The sequence below is a fragment of the Lepidochelys kempii genome, chromosome 23 (assembly GCF_965140265.1).
Source record: "Lepidochelys kempii isolate rLepKem1 chromosome 23, rLepKem1.hap2, whole genome shotgun sequence".
Classification (NCBI taxonomy): Eukaryota; Metazoa; Chordata; order Testudines; family Cheloniidae; genus Lepidochelys; species Lepidochelys kempii.
In genome coordinates, this window is record NC_133278.1 from 6442129 (window position 1) to 6465949 (window position 23821).

The 23821-nt window shown below is 65.8% G+C and overlaps 2 protein-coding genes across 3 annotated transcripts in view; one reads left to right on the plus strand and one right to left on the minus strand.

The window, feature by feature from the left end:
* Nucleotides 1-5627, plus strand: part of MARK4 (microtubule affinity regulating kinase 4) — a 66457-nt gene extending 60830 nt beyond the window's left edge. Inside the window, exons 16-17 of one of the 2 annotated variants that reach the window (XM_073322246.1) lie at nucleotides 1755-1799; nucleotides 3564-5627. In XM_073322246.1, the coding sequence (XP_073178347.1) occupies nucleotides 1755-1799; nucleotides 3564-3897 (379 nt within the window). In that variant the 3' untranslated portion in view covers nucleotides 3898-5627. The remainder of the gene's footprint in view (nucleotides 1-1754; nucleotides 1800-3563) is intronic. The other variant, XM_073322247.1, reaches the window with a different exon arrangement.
* Nucleotides 5628-7872: 2245 nt separating this feature from the next.
* CKM (creatine kinase, M-type) lies at nucleotides 7873-14881 on the minus strand. Its single transcript, XM_073322257.1, has 8 exons — nucleotides 14823-14881; nucleotides 12643-12856; nucleotides 11719-11873; nucleotides 11306-11438; nucleotides 10330-10501; nucleotides 9642-9765; nucleotides 8746-8935; nucleotides 7873-8101 (listed from the first exon to the last, which is right to left on the minus strand). The coding sequence occupies exons 2-8, from the start codon at nucleotides 12833-12835 to the stop codon at nucleotides 7923-7925; spliced, it is 1146 nt and encodes a 381-aa protein (XP_073178358.1). The 5' UTR covers nucleotides 12836-12856; nucleotides 14823-14881; the 3' UTR covers nucleotides 7873-7922.
* Between the last annotated feature and the right edge of the window lie 8940 nt (nucleotides 14882-23821).

Here is a 23821-nt window from a genome sequence, read left to right on the forward strand (position 1 = left end):
CTCCCCCTCGCTCTGTCTCCCCCTCGCCTGCTCTCCCTTCCTACCTTTTCTTTCTCACTCCAGGTCCTGTGTTGCACTTCCCCAGCCTGGAAGCCGGGTGATCTCCCAGTGCCCGGGAGCTCTATTCGCCCAGGAGCTCTATTCGGGGAGGGGGGTGGGATCTGGCTGGACAGCAGGGAGCTGTAGGTGCACCGCAATCCACAGGGCACGCGTCCTGTGCCCAGGGGCTGAGTGGCCGGGCTGTGGCTCCTGTGCCCAAGGGCAGTGTGGTCCTGTCACGGAGTCCCCGGGCGCTGCTCTGGAACTGCTCCCCATGAAGCCAGTCAGGACTCTGGGGAAGTCTCCTCTCTGTGAGCAGCCTGTCTGCAGGACACACAGCTCACACAGCTTCCACCTTCCTGGGTCTGACCTCGGAGCATTCAGCCTCCTCCCCTCCGTGCGCTTCCCACAGCGAGTCCACCCAGGCGGGCTCCTGGGGAAGCCAGAGGGTCCGGCACCCCAACTCCGCAGTCAGACGTGACTCTCAGCCAGCCAGTAAAACAGAAGGTTTATTAGACGACAGGAACATGGTCTAACACAGAGCTTGTAGGTACAGAGAACCGACCCCTCAGCTGGGTCCATTTTGTGGCCAGTGAGCCAGACAACCACGTCTGCACTTCACTCCATGTCCCCAGCCAGCCCCAAACTGAAACTCCCTCCAGCCCCTCCTCCCCTGGGCTTTGTTCCTTTCCCGGGCCAGGAGGGCACCTGATTCCTTTGTTCTCCAACCCTTTAGTTCTCACCTTGCAGGGGGGAAGGGCCCAGGCCATCAGTTGCCAGGAAACAGGGTGTCAGCCATTCTCTCTGTCCAGACCCCTGCACACACCTGCCCTCTAGGGCTCTGCAATGATCATACACCCTTACCCCACCACCTAGATACTTAAGAACTGCCTAGGGGAAACTGAGGCACCCCCACAATATTCAGAGGAAACATTAAGAATAGTCCCACTTCGTCACAGGTCCCTACCCATGCCACCATACAGACATTTAGGGCTCACATTGTTGGGGGGTCTGAGCATACTTGGGGTCCTCTCCAAAAGCCCCTCGTCCCCACCTGCTCCTGCAGCCTGTGGGGTGACCCATACACCCAGACAGAGAGGTTCCCCCAAGGCAGGGCCTTTCTGTATCACAGCCCCAGAATTGAGCCCCCTGGTTGTGCCCATGCCCGGCTGTGTGGGGTGAGGTGCCTACGCTGGGTCCTTCTGGGCCCTAGTGCTGTGAGCAAGAGGGGGGAATGGGGGTTTCCTTCCGCAGCTCTCAGAGGGGTTCGTGATGCAGCATCCAGCTGTGGGGGGTGGCTCCAGCCCCCCAAAGTGGCAGAGATGCTGCTCCTCCCTGCCCGGTTGCTCCCATCTTGCCCCATCTGCTCTGCTCGGGGCGGAGCTCAGCCGGGTCCATGGCCTAGCTACCGGCATGCGGATTCATCTGGAGGGCTGAGGGACCCGGGGGCAGCGCGCCCCATCCGGAGCAGCCTTGGACGCCCTCCGTCATTCCCCCTCTGCCCCACTCTATGGAGGAATCAACAGCCTGCCAGGCCAGAGACCTCTTCTGTCTTAAAGGAAACCTTCACGCGGGCCCCTCGCAGCCTAACCCACCAGCGGCTCTGGGTCTGGGAGCAGCCCCGTCTACCCGTGCCCAGCACCCACCGCTGCCCCCTCTGAGTGCAGCACAGAGCCTCGGCTCGGCCACTAACTGCTCCTCTGTCCCCGCCACAGGGTCGCAGACGAACCTGAGAGAATCGGGGGACCTGCGCTCACAAGGTACGTGGTGCTCTGCCCCGCCTTGTCCCGCCCCGACCTGCCTGCTGGGGCAGCCCCGTCCCGCCTCATCCCAGCCCGCTGGGCCTGCTCCGTCCCACCCTGCCCTGCCCCGTCCCAGCCCGCTGAGATAGCCCCGTCCTGCCCCGACCTGCCTGCTGGGGCAGCCCCGTCCCGCCTCATCCCAGCCCGCTGGGCCTGCCCCATCCTGCCCTGCCCTGCCCTGTCCCAGCCCGCTGAGATAGCCCCGTCCTGCCCCGACCTGCCTGCTGGGGCAGCCCCGTCCCGCCTCATCCCAGCCCGCTGGGCCTGCTCCGTCCCACCCTGCCCTGCCCCGTCCCAGCCCGCTGAGATAGCCCCGTCCTGCCCCGACCTGCCTGCTGGGGCAGCCCCGTCCCGCCTCATCCCAGCCCGCTGGGCCTGCCTCATCCCGCCCTGCCCTGCCCCGTCCCAGCCCGCTGAGATAGCCCCGTCCCGCCCCGACCTGCCTGCTGGGGCAGCCCCGTCCCGCCTCATCCCAGCCCGCTGGGCCTGCCCCATCCTGCCCTGCCCTGCCCCGTCCCAGCCCGCTGAGCCTGCTCCGTCCCACCCTGCCCTGCCCCGTCCCAGCCCGCTGGGCCTGCTCCGTCCCACCCTGCCCTGCCCCGTCCCAGCCCGCTGAGATAGCCCCGTCCCGCCCCGACCTGCCTGCTGGGGCAGCCCCGTCCCGCCTCATCCCAGCCCGCTGGGCCTGCCCCATCCCGCCCTGCCCTGCCCTGTCCCAGCCCGCTGGGCCTGCTTCGTCCCACCCTGCCCTGCCCCGTCCCAGCCCGCTGAGATAGCCCCGTCCCGCCCCAACCTGCCTGCTGGGGCAGCCCACTGGGCCTGCCCCGTCCCACCCTGCCCTGCCCCGTCCCAGCCTGCTGTGATAGCCCTGTCCCGCCAAAACCTGCCTGTTGGGGCAGCCCCGTCCCGCCTCATCCCAGCCCGCTGGGCCTGCCCCATCCCACCCTGCCCTGCCCCGTCCCAGCCCGCTGAGATAGCCCCGTCCTGCCCCGACCTGCCTGCTGGGGCAGCCCACTGGGCCTGCCCCGTCCCACCCTGCCCTGCCCCGTCCCAGCCTGCTGGGTCTGCTCCGTCCCACCCTGCCCTGCCCCGTCCCAGCCCGCTGAGATAGCCCTGTCCTGCCCCGACCTGCCTGCTGGGCCTGCCCCGTGCCGCCCTGACCTGCCCCATCCCAGCCCACTGGGCCTGTCCCGTCCTACCCCGCCCTGCCCCGTCCCAGCCCGCTGAGATAGCCCCGTCCAGCCCCGACCTGCCTGCTGGGCCTGCCCCGTGCTGCCGCGACCTGCCCTGTCCCAGCCCACTGGGCCTGCCCCGTCCTGCCCCGCCCTGCCCCGTCCCAGCCCGCTGAGATAGCCCTGTCCTGCCCCGACCTGCCTGCTGGGCCTGCCCCGTGCCGCCCCGACCTGCCCCATCCCAGCCCACTGGGCCTGCCCCGTCCTGCCCCGCCCTGCCCCGTCCCAGCCCGCTGAGATAGCCCTGTCCCTCCCCGACCTGCCTGCTGGGGCAGCCCTGCCCTGTCCCATCTCGCTGGGACTTCCCAGAAGCTGCCTTGCCCTGCCGGGGCTGCCCAGAACCTGGTCTCTACACACAACTGTCCCCTTGCTCTGGTGCTGTGGCAGCACCTGCCTCCACCCCTATCAGCCCCCGGGCAGGGACCCAGCACAGCACCCTGCAGCCCCCTTCCCGCCCGGCTGACGCCCCCTCTGCTCCTTCCACCCCCAGTTGCAATTTACCTTGGAATCAAAAGGAAGCAGAACCCCGGCTGCTCCGATGTACCTGGAATGTGAAGGTGACCAGCACCCACCCCCCCGAGGCCATGATGGCTGCCCTGCGCCAGGCCACGGACTCGGCCAGCTGCTGCTGCCGCCAGCTGGAGCCCTTCCTCCTGTCCTGCACGCACGCCAAGAGCGCCAGCGAGCACTTCTGCCACTTCGAGGCGGAGGTGTGCCGGCTGCAGCGTCTTGGCCTCACCGGCGTGCTCTTCCGGCGCCTGGCTGGCACCTCGCTGGCCTTCCGCACCGTGGTGACGAGCATTGCCAACCAGCTGCAGCTCTAGAGCCCTGGATGGCTCCCCACGCCCAGCGGCCTGCCCGTCCTCACTGGGGGTGGGGGGTCCCCCCAGGCTCCCTGGCCTGGAGCCAGTGCAGCCCTGGGATGGATCTGGCCAGCAGCTCGGCCTGTAGGGGAAATGCCCCTGACTCCTCTGGCCTGTGAACCCAGCCTGTCCTCTGCTGGGCCTAGGCCTGGGGCCTGCCCTGCTGCTCATAGGGGCTCACAGGGAGAGCAAGGGCACCGGGCACCGTTCCCCTCTGGGGCGAGGGGCTGGGCCTGGCTCTGCTGGGCTGGGGCCAGGCCCAGGGCTGCCCCACACACAGTGGGGCATGCCCAGCCTAGCACAGGAGGGGGCTCCCCAGGCCAATTGTGGGGTGTCACTGAGCCACTGGCCCCAGTGTAGTGGGGGCATTCCCAACGTTGGCAGGTGTTGAGGTGATAGCATTGGCAGGGACAGGGCAGGGCCCTCTGGGAGAGGCAGGGTGGGATGCTCTGGGTGGGGGGGCTCAGGGCACAGTAAGGCACTCCAGGTTTGACAGGCCCCTGTGGGCTGAGGGTAGGGACGGGGGCTCTGGGCTGGGGGTGATGCAGTGGGGCCGGAGTGAGAAGCGAGACGCTCAGGACAGCAGTGTAGCCCATGGGCCCACCATTTCGGCCGCCTCCAGCTCTGGGCCAGAGGGGAGCCCCATCTCCCTGGGTGGCCGAGAGGTCACAAGTCTCCCAGTAGCAGGGATGTGGCCCCCAGCACAGGGACAAGGGGCCACCCCCTCTAGGCACAGCAGTGCTGAGCAGGTGCCAGGGCGAGTGCTGGGTCCCCGGGGGTGGTCCCAGCCTAGACCATGGCAATGACTCGGGCCCCAGATGCCCCTTGGGTGGGGGGTAGGATGGTGTTGATTGAGCTCGGGGGCAGGGGGGATGGAGCTGGGAGCTGTGGGGCAAGTGCTCATCCCTGTTGCCTAGCAGCCCTGCTAGGGTAGCACGAGGGACTGTGCTCCCTCCCTGGGGGCAGCTCTGACCCCAGCCCTCCCTCCCCCCTGCTTGGCTGCCTCAGTTCAGGGCCAGTGGCTGAGAGGGGCCCTGCAGGCAGCCCCTGGAGAGGCTGGACCTCCAGGGGGACTCGGCCCTATTCGGGGCACAGCCCCCTTGGCGGGCAGGGCCCCAGGTGGGCCATGGTCTCACTGGAGCTGGTACGACCTGGGGCCTGGCACAGCTGCACCTCCCATGGATGGGCACGACCTGCCCACACATGCCCAGGGCTGGGGGGGTCAGCCTGGCCTCATGCCCTGTTCCTGCGGGGGCTGCTGTGGAGGGGGGGGTGTTGATCTGAGGGGCTGGAGGCTGGGAGGAATAAAGGAGGTTGTAAGCAAGGCAGCAGGGGTCCTGGCCATGGGGCTGGAGGGTGTGTCTAGGTGGCAGGTGTCCTGGCAATGGGGGGCGCCCCTGGGTGGCAGGCATCCTGGCTGGGTGGGGGGTCCCAGCTGGGGCCTGTTGACACCTCCCCTCCCCATTTTTTAAAGAGCAGAGCAAAGCAACAGGCAGCTCCCGGGAAAGCCCTGGTGGGTCTCCCCCCACCCCGGGCTGGGCCCTCCCCTCTTGTACAGCCCCTGTAAATAGCCCCGGAGTCCCTTCGGGTTGTGTAGAGTACCAAGCCAGCTCGTAGCCTTGGGACATTTTTAAGTTATTCCAGCCCTGTGCGCCAGTCTGTATTGACCCCCAATAAACATAGGAAGCCTCCGCCCCGTCTGGCTCCTGCTTCACTGCCACGTGGGCATAGGTCTCGCCCGTCTGTCCGGGCATGGGCACAACGCAGGCCTGCCTCCGTCTCCACCCTTGGGCTGCCACCCGGGAGCACATGGTGCTTTGCAAACAAACTTGTGTCGGGGGAGGCTGCCCTGGGGTAGAACCCAGGCAGCCTGAGACCTGCTCCACCCCTCCAAGAGAGCGGTCCGTGCCCACAGCCGGGTGCTTGGGGCAGAGTGCAGGGGATTTCGCTGCAGGGACAGAGGGGTGTGTATTGAGCGTGCAGGTGAGTTCAAGGCCCTGCCCACCACAGGCACCGTCTGTACGGGGATGTTATGGTGGTGCCCTCGGTCCAGCAAGTCCCAGGGGCTACGGGAGTGGGACTTCCCATCCTGTCTCCGTTCCACTGGCACGTGGCAGGGCAGTGTGTGCCTGTGTGTGCTGGGAAACCTGGGCCGCTCTCCCAGAGAGCCGTGCTGTGAGGCACAGGTTGGCACCAGCAGTAATGCCTCTGAGGAGGGGGGTTCTGGGCCGTGGGTAGGCATTCCACTGGCCCCTGCATGAGGATGGCGGGTGCCTGGCCTCTGTGACGCACGATGACCCTGCTTTGCTCAAGGGTAATTGGCAGCTGGGGCTTGTTTCACATTGTGTGTCTATCTTCCCCCCCGCCCGGCCCCGGCCATGCACTACGCTTCCATGCTTCCCTCGGGGATGATGCCACCCGTTGGGCTGGCAGGAGAGCAGGGTACAGGACCGTGACAAGAGGGGAGCCCCCTCCAGCAAAGAGGGAGCAGAGACTGCACCTCTGCATGAGCATGCCTGGGGTGGGCAGCTTGGAGGGCAGGGAGCTGGAGGGTGCTGCTGGGGTCTCATGAAACAGGGGGGCTGGAGGGCATGGGGAGGCAGAAGGCACAGCTGAGATCTGCTGTGATGAGAAGGTTGGTAGGGCCAGGTGGACACAGCTGGGGGCTCATGTGGGGTGGGATGGTTGGAGGACACAGGTGCTGCTGCTGCCCGCCTCCAGCTCTGCCCTATTTCTCTCTGGAGGCTCAGACCCACATTCACCCATGGTGCCAGCGGCCCAGAGAGCAGCTCAGTGCGTTTCACTCAAAGCCCCGCTTCCTGGAATCCGGGTGATGGGCAGCTGACAGCAGAGCCTCTGCACCTCTCAGGAGTTTTAAGCTGAGCTCTGGTGCCAGGCATGGTGGCTTCTGGGCAAACAGGTGGGTTCTGAGACTCTATAATGCCACGTGCCAGCCCCTAGGAGAGGGCAAACTGGGCTGCAGGCACTGAGCAGGGCTGGAGGATGCCATCCAATGTGGCTTTACAGAGCCCCATGGATGAGTCCTTCACCTGCTGCCAGAGCCATGGGGAGGGGGCCCTGAGTGGAAAGGACCCCCAGCTCCTTGGAGCAGTGGTGCCAGGGCTGGACCACCCCCAGTTGAGCCACACCCCCTGGCACCTGTACAGACTGGGCTACAGCCCTTTGCACATGGCTCCTTGGGCATGCAGATCATAGGGCATATGTCCTGCACACCACCGGGGGAAGCCACCGCACCAGGCTCCCAAGCAGCCATGCAGGGAGGCCAGGGGCTGTTATGCCCAGAGTGGAGGTGGGCATTTTGCTGCACGCCCTGGGGGCAGCATCCCCCAGAGCAAACTTCACCCTGTCCACCTGGGCCCTACCACAACAGCCTGGGGGACAGCACAAGCTCTGGGGCTGGCCTGGCCTCCCTGCCCAGTCCACAGCCCGTCACACTGAAGCTCGGGTGAGGCCAGGCAGAGGCCATCAACTCTGGGGCTTGGGAAACAGCTGGCAGCTGCCCCCCCAGATGCACTTGGGGATGGGGGGCAGCAAACAGCCAGAGGCCAGCGCATAGCAGGGGGGCTCAGATATAGCTAGGCCAGCCCTGGGTGCTCAGTGCCCCCCACCAGCCGAGCAGAGGGACTGGCTGATGTTGCCTGCTCTGGCCAAGCATGGGACCCCCTCCAAGCTCAGGGCCCTCCACAGCCAGGGACTTGGACCAGCACCCACGCACCTGGGAGTTGGGGTGGGGGGGAGGGTGGTTCCTGCCTAACCTTCCCCAGAGCAGAAGAGCTTGGGAGGGCCTGACAGCCCCTTGCCACAGGGTCCCACGGCTGGCACTGGGACGTGCTGCCTGCCAGACCAACTGGAATTATGGGCTGTTCTCCCCACCTGTGCTCCCGCCAGGATCCCCATGGACACAGAACAGGCTGCCAGGGGGCCATCATTACTTTATTAGGTCACACGTGCCTGCTGGCAGGCGCCTACTTCTGGGCTGGGATCATGTCATCAATGGCCTGGCCCTTTTCCAGCTTCTTCTCCATCTCCACCATGAGCTTGACGCCGTCCACCACCATCTGCACCTGCTCCACCTCGGAGAAGCCCAGCCGGTCGGCGTTGGAGATGTCGAACACGGCACCTACGGCCTCAGTGTCCACGCCACCTGGGGGGGGGGGGCACAGCGCCATGCAGCTGAGGCCAGACCCCACTGCAGCCGAGCGGCTCTGGCAGCCTCCTGGCCCCACCACCGTAGCCTGGCCTCTTTGCCCACAGCCACCCAGCCCCTGGAGACCCCATGCAGCAGCTATGGCCCAGCGTGTATCCTGCCCTGCCACGTCCCAGCTGCCTGGTTGCCCCCCACTCCTGTCAGCCAGGCTTGGCACTCCAGGCCTTGCCCAGAGCCTCTCAGATGCCCCTCAGTGTCGCTTGAGGGCACCAGCTTGAGGGCACCCCAGGGGCTGGGGGCAGTGGGACACAGCTCCGCCTGCGGGATGGGCAGGGCCACACCGCAGAGTCTCAGACTGCCCCTGCTGGGCTCAGCCCAGCCCTCTCCCCACCTGTAACCCCCCACACCTGTATCCCCATGTCCACCTGTATGGCCTGCCCCCGACCTGAGTCCCTCCCCCAACCCTATGCCCCCACCCTCATCTGTAACCCCAGCCCTACCGAAGTGCCCCCCACACTCCTGTAGCCCCACCTGTAACTCCCTACAACCCGAGCCCCGGTAAACCCACACCTATTTGTGCCCCCTGCCCCTCACGTGTCCCCAGCCCCACCCTACACCCACTTGTGGCCCCCGCCCCTCACCTGTGCCGCGCTTCTGCAGCCGCAGCCTCTTGAGGGTCTCCTCAAACTTGGGGTGCTTGCTGAGGTGGGGGAGCTTAACGTGGACCCCGCCCCGCAGGCCAGTGCCCAGGTTGGAGGGGCAGGTCAGCACGTAGCCCAGGTGCTGGTTCCACATGAAGGGGTGCCCAGCCTTCTTAAAGATCTCCTCAATCTGCCGGGTAGGGAGAGAGCCTGTCAGCCAGTGCCCCCCAGCCAGGGTCAGGCCAGCCTGCCACCCGTGCCCCCCCGCCCCCCCGCAACAACTCCCAGCCAGGCCATCCCCTCCCCCAACAGCTCCCTGCCCCAGCCAGGGTCCAGCTAGCCCCCCACCCCCCAGCCAGGGCCAGGACAGCCACAGGCCCTCCAACAACCCTCCAGCCAACACACCCCAGAGAGGACTAGCCCCCCTCTCCCCCCCCCCCCCCACACACACACAATGACCCCCAGCCAGGACCAGACAGACCCTCTGCTAACCACCCCCTTCCAGCCAGGGCCTACCCCCTAATAACCCTAAGCCAGTGTCAGGGATGCCGCCCACCAGCTGACACCAGAGCTGGGCAGGGAAGGGGAAACAGATGCTCCAAACTCAAGGTCCCAGGGCACTGGGCATCTCTCCCAGGAAACTCTCCGCCAGCAGGGGGCAGTGCAGCAGCCTGGAGGGTGCCTGTACACCAGCTGTCTGGCCCTCACCCCCACTCCCCGCACCAGGGTGGGCAGTGGGCCTAGGGCGTAGAATGGGGGGCTGGCTGCCAGGACTTCCTGGGTTCTAGCCCAGCTCTGGGAGGGGAGGCGGGTCTAGTGGCTTGGAGCAGGGGGCTGGGAGCCAGGACTGCTGGGCTGTCTCCCAGGCCGGGCGGGGGCAGGAGGGGGGCGCTCACCTTCTGCAGCCCAACACAGAAGCGCCGGAACACCTCCTTCATGTTGCCGCCCTTCTCCATGGAGATGACGCGCAGGTGGTCCTCCTCGTTCACCCACACCAGGAAGCTCTTGTTGTCATTGTGCCTGCAACCCAGAGAGCGGTGTGACGGCACAGGGCACGGCCCCTCTGCCCAGCCTGGCACAGCCAGCATGCCCAGGGCTGGGACTCCTCTCCAGCCCCACAGCCCTGCCCCATTCGTGCCCCCCACCCCATCGCCCCCCCTTGTCACAGCTGCTTGCAGAGCTGGGGAAAAGGCCTCTGGGCCAGCGTCTGCCTGTCCGTCTTGTACCCACCGGGCTGCAGGGCCGCTCTGAGCTGGGCAGCCCTGTGCCAGGGACGGGCAGGCTACAGGGTGACCTTCCCCAACTGTCAGCCCCCCAGTGCTCTGCCCTAGGGCCCAGGGGAGCAGGGCCCAGGGAAGGAGCATGCAGCGCCACCTGGAGGTGAAACTACACAACAGTTTAGCATCCCATTACAGAGCTGGGCATAGAACCCAGGAGTCCTGGCTCCCAGACTCTCCCCCCCCCCCGCTCTAACCACTAGACCCCACTCCCCTCCCCGAGCCAGGGATAGAACCCAGGAGTCCTGGCACTGAGTCCCCCCACCCAGACTCCCCCTCCAGTGGCACTGGGGGCCCTGGTGCTCACCATATGCCCCTGGCATCGGGCCAGTCGCGGGCCATGCCCGAGGCCAGCAGCAGGGGCGAGACGGGCTTGTCGAACAGGAAGTGGTCGTCTATCAGCTGCTGCTGCTCCTTGTCGCTCATGTCCTTCAGGGGGTAGTACTTGCCCTTGAACTCCCCAGTCAGGCTGTTCAGGGCTGGGGAGAGAGCAGGGGTCAGCCCCGGTCCTGGCCCCGCTCCCCACCCCCATGGCTCCTCTGCCCCAGAGCCCAACCCCTTCAGCACCCCACTGCCCTGCTCCCAACCCCTGACTTCACATGCACTCCCCCACTCCCCTGCCCCCCCGCTGCTCTGCGCCCAGCGCCCAACCCCTCCTACTCCCCTGCCCCCAACTCCCCTACACCCAGTGCCCCAGCACCCACAACACCCTGCTCCCCGGACCCTCAATGCCACACTGCCCCTGCTCCCCGAACCCCAAAACCCAGCCCCCTCAACGCCCTCCCCCCCGCACCAATCCCCCCTACTCCCCTGCACTCAGTGTCCAACCCCCCACTCCACTGCACCCAGCCCCCTCAATGCCTTGCTCCCCTGCACCCAGCACCAAACCCCCCCGCTCCTCTGCACCCCACTCATGGCCCCCCACAGCCCCATCTCACCAGCCCAGTGACAACTCATCCCCCTAGCCCCCCCCCCCCCCAACCAGCAGGATCCCTCCCCCAACATGCCCCATAAACAGTAAGCAGGCCCCACAGACACCTCCCCCACCCCAGCCAGTGAGAGTGGCTCAGCCCACTGACAGCCTGGCCCAGGGGTCACCTTCCCCGTCCCCACAAGACATGTTCAGTTCATGGCCTGTGGGGACCCCACCCAGCCCTCCCCCAAACCTCCCCCTACCAGGGCACCCGAGTCCTGGCCTGCAGGTGCCCTGCCCCAAGCCTGTCCCATTGTCACCTGCCCCATCCCTGCTACTTCTAGGACGGGGCCTGGCCCCAGACCCCTACCGGTGACAGAGAGCTTCTCGATGGCGCGGCGCTCCCCACGGCTGCAGTGGGGGGGCAGCGTGTACCCCTTGATGCTGCGCCCAGTGCGCACCCGGCTGCTCAGCACGTAGTTGGGGTCCAGGTCATGTCCGCCCTGCGTGAGCCAGAGGGAACCAGACCTTGTAATGCCCCGGGATGGCCCCAAGGCTTGGCCCCACCCAGAGCACCTGGTCCCCACAGGCTGGGCCCTGCCCAAGCCGCTGGCCCCCAACTAAGTCAGGTCCCTCTCTCAACATGACCCCTGCTCCCCCAACCCAGTCCCAGTGACCCCAACCCATGCCCCAGTCCCCGCAACTTCTCCTCCATCCCCCATCACCGTTCCCCCCACCCCCATTCCATCCCCCATCCTAGCCCTCCATGCCCCCTGCTCACACCTTCAGGTTCTCGTGGTTCAGGTCGGTCTTGTGCTTGTCCGTGGGCTTGTAGCCGCCGTGCCGGTCCTGGATGATGGGGTCAAACAGGTCCTTGAAGACATCGTAGGACTCCTCGTCCCCAGCCACACAGCCCACTGTCATGATGAAGGGGTGCCCTGCAGGCAGCACCGGTGGGGGGTTAGACTGGGCAGGTGTGGAGGGGCCGGTGGGCACAGGGGTTGTGGGGCCTGCCATGGGGCGCAGCTGGATGGCATCCCACACTGCTGCTCCTTGGTGAGTTGGGCCCATTCCCCAGCGAGGGGGCGGCCAAGCCAGGAACCAGGCCCCTGGGCAGCAGGAAGGGCTCAACCCCTCTTCACGAGGCTCAGGGGGTCACTCCCCGCCACCCTGCCCAAGCGGCCTATCCCTTTGCCAGTGGCTGTGGGGGAGGCCAAGGGACAACGGGGGGAGTCTCCAGCAGACCAGGCTGGGCAGCTGCAGTGACCAGCGGGGTGGGGCAGGGCTCCCAGGATCCTGGATGCACGGAGGGGCAGGGGGGGTGAGCTCACAGGAGGTGGCTCCCCTCAGTGCCCCCCCACCAGGGGCCAAGGGCTAAAGGCCAGGTATCTACCCCGCTCAGTGGCAGGCACCTCCCAAGGCTTAGGGGCCCCATCCTGGCTCATCCCCAGCAGGGCCTTGCTCAGTGTCACAGTGGGATGGCATGGGTGCCACCCCACCTCCGGGTGGGGAGGCTGGGGAGTCAGGGCTCCGGCTGCAGGCAGGCTGGGGACAGCGGCTGCCAAGCCCAGCTAGACGGGTCCAAAGCAGCGAGAGAGCCGAGGGGGGTGGGGAGTGAGGGGCAGGAGGTTTCCTGGGGGCGGGGGTCAGAGCCCTGTCACTGAGAACACATGTCGGCCCTGGGAGTGGGGCTTGGCTGGCGCCCACCTGGGTTGTCCACCCCGGTCTGGATGATGTCATCCAGGGTGAAGCCGCTGGGGGTCTCCTTGTCCCGCAGCTTCTTGTAGACGTCCAGGGTGAGGGCTTTGGCCATGTGGTTGTTGTGCTTGGTGAGGTCGGGGAACTCCTCCTCCGCTGAGAAGTTCAGCTTGTACTTGTTGTGGGTGTTTCCGAAAGGCATGATGGCGGGCGGGGGCGAGTCCTGCTGGGACAGGGGCCTGCTGAGTCCCGGGGGCAGCCGCCGGCTGGAGCCCCCTCTGCCATGTCCAGGGGGCTGCTCTCCCCACCCGCCTGAGCCCGATAGCAGAACAACCCTACAGGGGCGTAGCCGCATCCTAGACAGAGGTACGTCCCCCTGCTCCCTCCAGGGCCCAGGCATCCTGTGTTAGTTGCACCAGCCTGAGGTCTCCAGGGGGGAGCGGCACCTAAGTCAGGGTGACCCCATGTGACAAAGTGGGAATGTTCTTAATGTTTTGTCTGAATAGTGTGTGTGCCTCGGTTTCCCGTGTTACTCAAGTATCTAGGTGGTGGACAAGGGTGTGTGAGCCTTGCAGAGACCCTTAGCGGGAAGGTCTGATGGCTGGCTGGCTGCCTGGGCACAGACAATGGCCGACACTCTAGTCTGGCCACTGACGGCCGGGGCCCATCCTCTGCAGGGGCCAGCTGGAGGTGTTGGAGAACAAAGCGAGAGGTGGAGGCTGGGGGACCTGCTTGCCCAGGAAAGAGACCGAGGACGGAGGAGGGCAGCTGGGTGTGACTGAGGCTCAGCTGCTGGAAGCTGGCCCGTCTGCGGTTGGGGAACTCGAGAGGGGAGCGCTCTGGGCCCTCCCCCCACGATGGACTTTGCTGGAACTGCCTGTGCTAACGAGATCTGCTCCACGCTGTGTTCCCCGCCACTAAGAACCCATCGGTGTGACCCACTGGCTGGGGTCACTGCTGACTGTGGGGGTGGGGTGCACAGCCCCTTGTGTGTGGGGGGGTGAGGCTTCCCCAGGTGTCCCGTCCAGGGGGACTCCCTGCGGGGAGCTCAGGGCATGGAGCAGGGTGCTGAGCGCTCCAAAGTCACACCTGGGATGCTGCCCTAGGCAGAGTGAGCCCGGAGGGGGGGGGTCACACTGCAGGAGGGTCCCGCCTGAACCTCATTCGGAGCGGCTCCGGAGCTCCGTGACACCCCCAGCCTGAACGCTGGCATGGGGGCAGTGGGTCCTCCCTGGGCAATGGGAGCTAGGGCCAGCACGGGGCGCTCCCCGAGGCGAGGGCTCGGGCTCCTGGAGCAGGGGAGCCAGAGTCAGCCTCAGGCAGAGCCCAGCACCCCACTGTCAGGGACACCCCTGGCTGGGCAAGCATCATTGAGCATCATCGTGGCGGAGCACAGGGGCAGCCATCACGCCCAGGGGAACTGCCCAGGGGCTGGCAGGTGTGCAGGGGGATGTCCCTGGGGTGCCAGGGACAGGCAGGCAGGGGTCAGAGGGGATGCACCAGTGGGGAGGAGCCCGGGGGAGGGGACATATCTACTTGCTGCCAATGGAAAGTTGGTTCTTTCTCAGCTGCTGCTCCGGGTTGGTTATTTTTAGCCCTGCCCTTGTCCCGAGAAGGCCCCGGGCACCTGCCGGGAGCCGCCACAGCTGCCAGCAGAGCCCACATTCCAGGGGCTCTTTGCGTGGATCCGGGCTCCGAAAGCAGAGGGCCCCAGCCCACAGGGCTCCAGGAGCAGAGGGACCCGGCAGGGTCCGATATGGGGCCCCAGCCCACAGGGCTCCAGGAGCAGAGGGACCCTGCACACAGCCCCTCCACCATTCCCCAAGGACCCAGAGACGCTGCCAAGGTCAAACAGGTCACCAGTGACCCAGGGCCATCCCTGGGCATGCCTTGAGCACCAACCACTGGCCCTGCAGCCCACCAACCACCCTGCTGGGCCCACCCTCTCCCCTCAGGGGGCTTCCCCTTCCCTCCAGGAAGCCAATGGGGCATTGCCATTTGACACCCCATGCACACTGCACCCCCAGGGCCCCCTTTCCCTGTGGCCCCCAGCCTGGACACACCCAGCCCCTGCCTAGCAGCTCCTGGGCACTCTCTGTTTGCCATGCCCAAGGATGGCACAGACACCTGCCCCCACCCATGCCCCATCCCAGGCTCCATCAGCCTCACGGGCCCGCTCCAGGGGTTACCTGATCAGCAGAATGACAGGGACAGGACAGCACTACGTCCTCTACTCCAGCACAACCAGTGACCCAGAACAACAGCGGGGCAGCTGCTCATATATACCTTGTGCCCGGCTCCCATTGGCTGGCTCTGAGCAGCCGGCTGACCCAGATTGGCCACTGCTGCTGCCAGCCCAGCACAAAATTTGGGGATGTCTCCAGCTGGCCTGGCTGGGTGCCTGAGGGCTGCAGGATCTCGGCCCGGCTATATCCCCGTGACCAGCAAAACAGACAAATAGCACAGGGAGAAATCTCAGCTGGTGCATTATGACAGGCCGGGTCCATCCCACCCGCCCCCTGGGCCATGACCGGCTGAGTCCGTCCCATCCTCCCTCCGGTCCCCAACCGGCCTGGGCTGTCCCATCTACCCCTAGGCCACTACCATCTGGGTCCATCCCACCACTCCCTGGGCCACGACCAGCCAGGTCCGTCCCACCCGCACCACCGGAGCATGACCGGGTGGATCCATCCCACCACTCCCTGGGCCACGACCAGCCGGGTCCGTCCCACCCACACCACTGGGGCATGACCGGGCAGGTCCGTCCCACCACTCCCTGGGCCACGACCAGCCGGGTCCGTCCCACCCACACCACTGGGGCATGACCGGGTGGATCCATCCCACCACTCCCTGGGCCACGACCAGCCAGGTCCGTCCCACCCGCACCACCGGGGCATGACCGGGCAGGTCTGTCCCACCACTCCCTGGGCCATGACCAGCCGGGTCCATCCCACCCGCACCACCAGGGCATGACCGGGCAGGTCCGTCCCACCACTCCCTGGGCCACGACCAGCCAGGTCCGTCCCACCCACCCCCTGGGCCATGACCAGCTGGGTCCATCCCATCCGCATCACCGGGGCATGACCGGGTGGATCCATCCCACCACTCCCTGGGCCACGACCAGCCAGGTCCGTCCCACCCGCACCACCGGGGCATGACCGGGCGGGTCCGTCTCACCACTCCCTGCGCCACGACCAGCCGGGTCCATCCCATCCACCCCCCGGGGAAAATGCCCTAAAAGGGAGCTCTCCACCGGCAGCCCTGGCTGGAGATCCCAGCATGTGGGAGGGGCTGGGTGGCAGGCTAGAAAAATAAACTCCCTGGAAGAGGCCCTGCACTGACACACCGGCCCCAGGCACCAGACCCTGAAGCCCTCGGGCCCCCTGTGACAAAGGGAGAATTTTCTGTACAATATTTATGAAGCCCACACATGCCTCAGTTTCCCCCTGTACATCACATTGCTATGGGGGGCGGGGGGTAAAAGAGTTAGGTCTGCTTTTGGGGTGACACAGAGACATGGGGGGCACCTTGCTGTCTAGGGTCCAATGAATGGGTCGTTAATGCCAATTCCATATCATTGCGGGGCGGGGCAACCATGTCAACCCCACCCACTCAACCCCCCATACAGGAACAGGGGCTCAGTTTTTCCTGCATCTCTCCCCTCCAGACAGACTGCTCCCTGGTGCCAGCATCCTCTCTGCCAGTCCCTCCTGCAGGCCTCGGGGAGTGGGATGACTGGCCTCTCCAATGACCTCCTCATGGGGGCATGAACACTTCAGGCATGGGGGGCAGGGGGGAGCCCCTAGAAGGAGGGGAGGAGAGGCCCACAGAGCCCCTGGCGTCAGGGATGTTAGAGGATCCTGGGATGGCAGAACGGGGGGCATGAGGGGGGCTACCAGAGCCTCTGGTATGGGGGGGCAGTCAGAATCCCTGGCAGGGGCTAAGAGGGGGGTGGGGGCCCCCAGCGAGGACGGAGGGATGCAGGGAGTCCCTGGCGGGTACCATGCACTTGGCCGGCACCAGCTAGGAAACATGTGACCCTCTAGCAATGAATAATAATGACGCCAACTAAGCCCCGCCCCCTTGGAGCCCCCTGCCCATCCCCACTCCCCTCACAGCCAGTTGGAGCTGTGCAGACAGTGGCCATCCCACTGACGTGCCACCCCTGGCCCCAGTGCCCCCAAGGCAGGGCAGGGGGAGGAGGGACTTGTCCCCCTCTGCACCCGCTGGCATCTGGGGTCTGGACCCCGGGGCTGCTCTAGTCTGTGCTTTCTGCAGGGCCCCTGTGGGACATGGCCCCTAGCCAGAATAGCCAGAGCTCCCTGCACCCAGCCTCATCTCGCCCCCGCCCCAGCTGCACCCCAGTGTACCCCAACCCCAGGGGCTGCCAAGGGGCTGGCCAGGGGCCAGTACCACTGTGAAGAGAGGCCAGCGGATCCGGCACTGGGGCCCTGCCAGTTTTGGAAAGGGTTGGGTTAGGGAGTGGGAGCCGCCCCTCGCCCTATTCTGAGCCCCCAGTGCCACCTGCCCCCACCCCGCCTCCCGCTCGGGCAGGCCCAGTGGGCACGTGCCCTGGACAGATGCTGTCAAATTCCTCCCCCCAGGCCACACTGTGTCAGGGTCCCTAGGAGAGCGGGACGTGTCCTCCTAGACTCTGAGCTCCCACTCCACCCTGCCAGGGCTCGGGGCACCCGCTGGCTGCAGGAAACCCCACCCAGGCACCAGTGCCAGCACCCTCAGCGAGACTCCAGGTGCTGCTGAGTCCCGGGGGGGGCAGGGGAGGGCTTGGGGGACATACCTGGGCAGAGTCGCCGGCAGCGGGGGATGGGGGGGTGCCTGCAGGGGGCATCAGGGGTGCCTGTGCGGGGAGACCTGGGGCCGGGTTGGAGGTCCAACCGCACCAGGCCACGTGCAGGCTGGAGGGGGTGTCCCATGGGTCTGGGCACCCAGTATGTTCCATGCGCCTCCTCCACACAAGGGCAGAGAGCCTGGGGAGGCCGGGGGGGGGGCACTGTTTCTGAGCGAGCCGGCTCTGGGGGTCCCCAGCCCAGCCCCACCAGCCAGAGGCCCTTAGAAATGATGTGAAGGGCACCCACAGACGACTGACCCCAGTCTGCATTGTCCTGGGGCTGCCTGGGGGCCCCCAGTCTGGGGGGTCAGGGTGGGGATAGAAGGTGCTCTTGCCTTGCCCCATCCCCCACCAGCAGATCCCATGGGGCCCTCTGGCTATGGCAATGGGGACCAGTGGTCGGGGCCTTAATTCCTTAACATGGCTCTGCTGGGGTAACCCCCCGGACCCACTCCACAACCACAGCCACCACCCCCCTGCTGGGACACGCTGGCCTGGGCTGAGTTCCTGTCTGCCCAGCCCCCCAGCCAGTGCTACCACTGGAGTGTCCAGTCCCCCAGGCCCCCTAGCCTGCCTGCCCCCCCAGCCCCCTCAGCCACCAGACTGGGCAGCCTCCCAGCACCCCAGCCAACCTGTCCCCCCAAGCTCACCTGCCCCCCCAACCAGCCTGTCCCCCCAGCCCTTCAGCACCTGTCCCCCCATCCTGCCTAGCCAGCCTGTCCCCCCAGCCCCTCAGCCTGCCTGTCCCCCCGCCTAGCCAGCCTGGCCCCCCAGCCCTTCAGCACCTGTCCCCCCATCCTGCCTAGCCAGCCTGTCCCCCCAGCCCCTCAGCCTGCCTGTCCCCCCGCCTAGCCAGCCTGGCCCCCCAGCTCTTCAGCCTACCGGTCCCCTGCAGCTAGCCTAGCCCCCCAGCCCGCCTGCCCCCCCCCTCCAGCCCACCTTCCCCCACTGCCAGCCTGCCACCTCAGCCAGCCTGCCCACCCCAGCCCACCTGCTCCCCCACTGCCAGCCTGTCCCCCTGATCCCCCCCCGCCACCAGCCCAGCCAGCTCCCAGCCAGCTTGGAGCCCAGGGCTAGGCCAGCTGAACTGGGCCTGTCAGCACATGGCCCCCGCCCCCCGCAGGCCAGGCAGCCCAGCTCTTTATATAGGCAGCAATGACAACCCTCCGCTTGCTCTGCAACTGGCCGGGACCCAGAGCAGCTTGGCAGCCTCCCGCCAGCCCCACGCTCCAGGCCTGAGCCCAAAACAGCCCGGATCAGGTTTCCCAGCCCCTGACTCCTTCCTAACGTGGAGAGGGGCTGTGAGCGCCCGCAGCAGCTGCCTCTGCAGTGATTTATGGGTATGCGATCCGCAGCTGGGCTGCAGCGCGGGGAGTGGGGAGCAGGGACTCCCTGCCTGGGCCGGGGCTCACCTGTTCCCTTGCACCTGACCTGCGGCGTGGGGCCATTGCTGGGCTCACCATGGCACAAAGGGCCGGGGTGGGGGGGGGCCTCCAGGACAGAAATGGGGAACGGAGACCCCAGCTAGTGCCCAGGACTCTACCCACCCTCCCTGCCGACAAACAGAGACCTAGCCGGCTGGGGTGGGGGGGCAGAGTGGCTGCAGCTCTGGGGGGCAGCATGGGGGGAGTTTGCTCCAGCAGGTACTAGGCCCAATCTCCTGTCCACACATCGTGTCTGAGCCACCCTGGGCCCTCATGCCACATTCATGTTCCCCAGCCCCGAGCTGCAGTTGAGAGGGTGCTGGGGGGGGGGTGCCAGAGTGGGGAGGGAGCACTACACACCCTTGCTTCTTGCAGAGGCCTCAGTTAAACTACAAGGCATTCAATAGAGCCAAGCAATCACCGACCTGTGGAACGTGCTGCCACAGGATGTTGAATTTTTTGTATTATTTTTATGAGGCTGGTGTGTGCCTCAGTTTCCCCCTTTACGTTGCATGCCTACCCTGCTGGGGGAAAAGGGATGAGGTTTGATCTCTGGGCCCCCTAAAAGACACATGTGGGGGGGTGTCACCTCCCTGTGTGGGGGGAATGAAGAGTCCTTAAGGACCCAGATCAACAAGGGGCCAGAGAGTCACTAGCTCCAGTGACCCCTGGATGGACACACCTGGCAGGGAGTTGAGGAGAGCCCCCAGCTTGAGAACAAAGGATGGGAGAGGGGCTGGGAGGGTAGTAAGAGCCGGCTCTGGAAGGAGCGGGGGCTCTCATCTGGGAACTGACCAAGGAGATCAGATGGGGAAGAAACACAGAGCCCAGCCGTTGGGGTCACGCCAGCTTAGCTGGGCTTAGGGCTGACCAGGCTGGACCATGCTTTAACCTCTGTGTCTCGGTGCTAACCTGGGGCCGTCCCACGCTGGGCTCCAGGGACCAATAAACCCGACTGGTCTGACCAAGGTGCCGAGCTTCCCTGCAAGTGCTGCTGGGGCGTCAGTCCCTGCAGGGGGGACAAGGCTCTCCCAGGAGCCTGGCTGGCCCCGCTGGACAGAGCTCGTGGAGCATGGCAGGAGGGATGGAGCCCGGGGGTTCAGTCTCGGAGGCAGGGAGGCCGCATGGGTTCCTCCAAGAGGCTGTTCCAAAGCTGGGGCATAGCCCCAATCCTGGGGCTCTGTGACAGCTGTTACACAGACCAATGGCTCTGGGAATGCCAACGAAGGGGCAGGAGTGCCCGGGAACAGCCTCTGCAGAGATGCCACCATGGAGAAAGGGGCCGCAGGGCCTGAGCTGATCCCTTGCCGGAGCTGGAGGAACCGGCTCTCCCGCTAGGGACAGGGACAGGAAATGCCACCCCCTCCCCACCCCAGCCCCGAGCCGTCACTGCAAGGGTCAGGGGCCACCTCCCCTACAGCTGGTGCTGCAGGCTTCTGGCAGAGCCCTGGGGATCCTGTGGCACTGCAGGATCTGGCTCCCGCATCCCCCCCTCCCACCCCCAATCAAGGCTCCCTAGTGGCTGGGAGGAGGCCCTCGGGGAGGCGTTGGGGGAGCAGCCTGGAACCAAGGTTGTGGCGGCTGCCGGAGTCTGCAGAGAGCCTGGCACCGACACCCAAAGGCACAGCTACTTCAGGCCGGCTTCACGAAGGGCTGAGGCCCAGCTGTGCTGGGGGTCGTGGTGCCTGGAAAACCACAGGAACAAGAGTGGGGTGCACGAGGCTGGAGCCAGGTACCCGAGCCCTGTCAGTGGCTGGGGAGAGGCTGCTGGGAGCGCCCGGGAACCCGCCGCCTGGCGTCAGGCAGCACTAGATGCCTCTGTCAATTCTTGCAGGACTGAGCGAGGGGCCTGCCTCGCGCCACACAGCCCAGCCGCCAGCCTCCTACCCCGAGCACTGGGGCCGGCTCCCTCAGCTGGGAGGGGGAGACCCGCGTTCAATCCCTCCTCTGCCTGAGCAGGAGAAAGGATGTGAGCAGGGGCCTCGCACCGTGCGGGCACTTAGCCGCAGGGCTCTGGGCTATTCCGGGGTGACGTGGGGGACCGTTGGGCTCTGCTATTGCCTTTGGCTCATTGGGGAGAAAGAGTGAAGGGCTCAGAGCCTGAGAAGGGCTCTGGCGCTTGGGGCCCGCATGGAAGATCCAGGCCTCCTGCTCCGGTCGCGCTGTCCTTAGTGAGCCGTGGCGGAGCAGCTCCCACAGAGAGGTGGGGGGAGCCCTCAGAACATCCCAGCGCCAGGTATTAGAGCTCACTCTGGAGGGGTGCGAGGCTCCAGCTCAGATCCTTTCTGCGGATTGAACCTGGGCCTCCTCCCAAGTTACAAGGGGTCAGCACCCCCTCCTCCTCTGGGCAGATTTGGAATGGGCAAGGGCTCAGCAGGGGGCGCTGTGCTGCAGGGAGCGAGGGGGGCTCAATAGGGGGTGTTGGGCTGCAGGGATCGGGGTGGGAGGCTCAGCAGGGGGCGCTGTGCGGCAGGAAGCAGGGTGGGGGCTCAGCAGGGGGTGCTGTGGGGCAGGGAGCAGGGTGGGGGCTCAGCAGGGGGCGCTGTGCGGCAGGAAGCAGGGTGGGGGCTCAGCAGGGGGCGCTGTGGGGCAGCAGGGAGCGGGGCGTGGGCTGGCTTGGAGGTGCGTTGCAACGCTTGTCTCCCTACCATGGGGCAGCTGCTTGATTAACTGGTCCCTCTTCTTTGCCTGAGTCACGGGGGTTCATCCCCAGCCCTAGCAGCTTGGGGAATACGTCTGCCTTGGAGCTGGGGTGTGATGCCCATGCTGGCGCGCGGGTGAGTTCGCACTATGGAGAGCGCCCAGACTAGCTGCCCAGGTACCTACCCACAGGGTTCAGGTGAGTACCTCAGCCTCCGGCCACTGCCCCTGCTACACTGCTCTTTGCACTGTGCTTGCTCAGATGAGAGCTTGTGCGAGCTGACTGGAAGAGCTGGGCATCTCCCTCTACTTTGTAGCACTGGGGCAGGGCGAGGGGTGTTCGAATAGCTTTAGCCCCCCTTGCCGAAGCCATGCCACGCCTGGCCCCCCGTGCACACCACGGCAGCACAGAGGGGCTGCGTGTGATTCAGAATTGGGCCTGGAATTTTCTACTTCCCTGGCTCGAGAAGAAGCCACTTTCCAGCTGTGCCCTAAGATCTCTGCAGTCTGGGGCTGAGAAGGCACCGTGCAGACCAGCCCTGGATGCTCAGTGTTGCTTTACCAGAATACAGCCACTTCTGGGGTGGGGCAGGGCAGGAGGCACAGCCAGGACACTGCATCCCAGTGCTCAGGGCTGTGGGGGGGAATGAGGACAGGGGACCAGTGCCACTCTGAGCAGCCAGGATCATGGGGCCGACGTTGTTACCTTCTACATGGGAAATGGAGTTCAGCACATGTATGCTGCACTTCACAAATGGCATGCTGGACACTGCATGCAACACACTGCAGACGGTATGCTGCATCCCACATGTAAACAGCATGTCACACACTGTCTGGGTCACCCTGCATGGCACGCTGCACACTTAATGCCACACACTACAAACAGGATGCTGCACAAGGCATACTGCGCTGCACTGCATACACTGCACAAGGCACAGGGCATGCCACACACTGCACACTGCATGCCACACATTGCACAGCACACTGCACCCGGTACACTGCATGCCACCGCTGCAACTGCGTGCCATATATTGCACAGCACACTGCACCTGGAACACTGCATGCTGCACACTCTTCTCAGGCACTGCAATCCCCATGTTAGGAAACCCAATGCCCTGAACCCAGCCGGCCTGCGGGAGGTTGTGCCCAGCATGTAGGCCAGCAGGGCTATTACAGCAGGGTGGAACCAGGTGGCCTAGCCCAGATGCCCACTCAGTGTCTGCACACACTGGGATCCCAGAGCCAGCTGAGGGCGGAGACTGGGCTTTTCGCAGAAATGCCCCTGGTTCCGTGTGGATGGGCACCATGACTGCGACACAGCCAAAGAGGTGGAGCTCACGCGTGGCCAGCGAGGACACACTGCCGTGGCATAACCGCGGCCGGCGTGAGACACCTGGCCAGACTCAGCCTCAGACGTGATCACCCAGGCCCAGTGCTGAGCTGGAGCCGGTTCGCACCGATTCGCGCGAACCAGTTGCTAAATTTTGCAGCCGGTTTAGAACCGGTTGTTAAAGGAGTTCGGCAAACTCTGGCCCGCAGGCCACATGCGGCCCGCGGGACAGTCCTGTCCGTCCCGCCTGAGCTCTTGGCTTGGGAGGCTCCCCTGAGAATCTCTACCCACCCGGCGGCCCTGCGGTCCTTCGGCGGCACTTCGGCGGCGGGTCCTTCAGTCGCTCCAGGTCTTCGGCACCACTTCAGCAAAGACCCGGAGCAACTGAAGGAACCGGTTCTTCAGCTTCTGGCAGCTCATCACTGCCTGGGCCCACTGGGCTGGGCTGCTGCAGGGCCCGTGGGACAGTCGCCTGGCCCAGCTGCATCACCACACTGGGTGAGAGCCCCGGAATGAGCAATGTCCCTAGCCCCCAACCCAGCGAGAGCTTGGTGGCCGCCCTGAAGCAGGAGGCCTCAGAGCCAGAGCTCAGTGGGGCCTGGGCTGCCCCATAGCCTACGTGCCCGTCCATCCGTCCCCACAGTCTCCTGTTATGCTCACATGACAGGCACAGGCCTTGCCAGGGGTATAAAAAGAAACAGCCGGGGATGAGGGGGGTGCTGGGCCAATAGCTGCCTCATGAGGTGCTGCCGTGTCCCTTGGCCGGCGCCCAGTGGTGCCAGCCTGCACCATAGGCCCAGACCCCTCCAGCCTCACACCTTCCCCCGTCAACACGCTGCACAGGAAAGATCGCCCCCCCCCCCGACACTGCACAGGAAAGATCGCCCCCCGCCCAGACACTGCACAGGATCGAGGACCCCTCCCAGACACTGCACAGGACCAGGA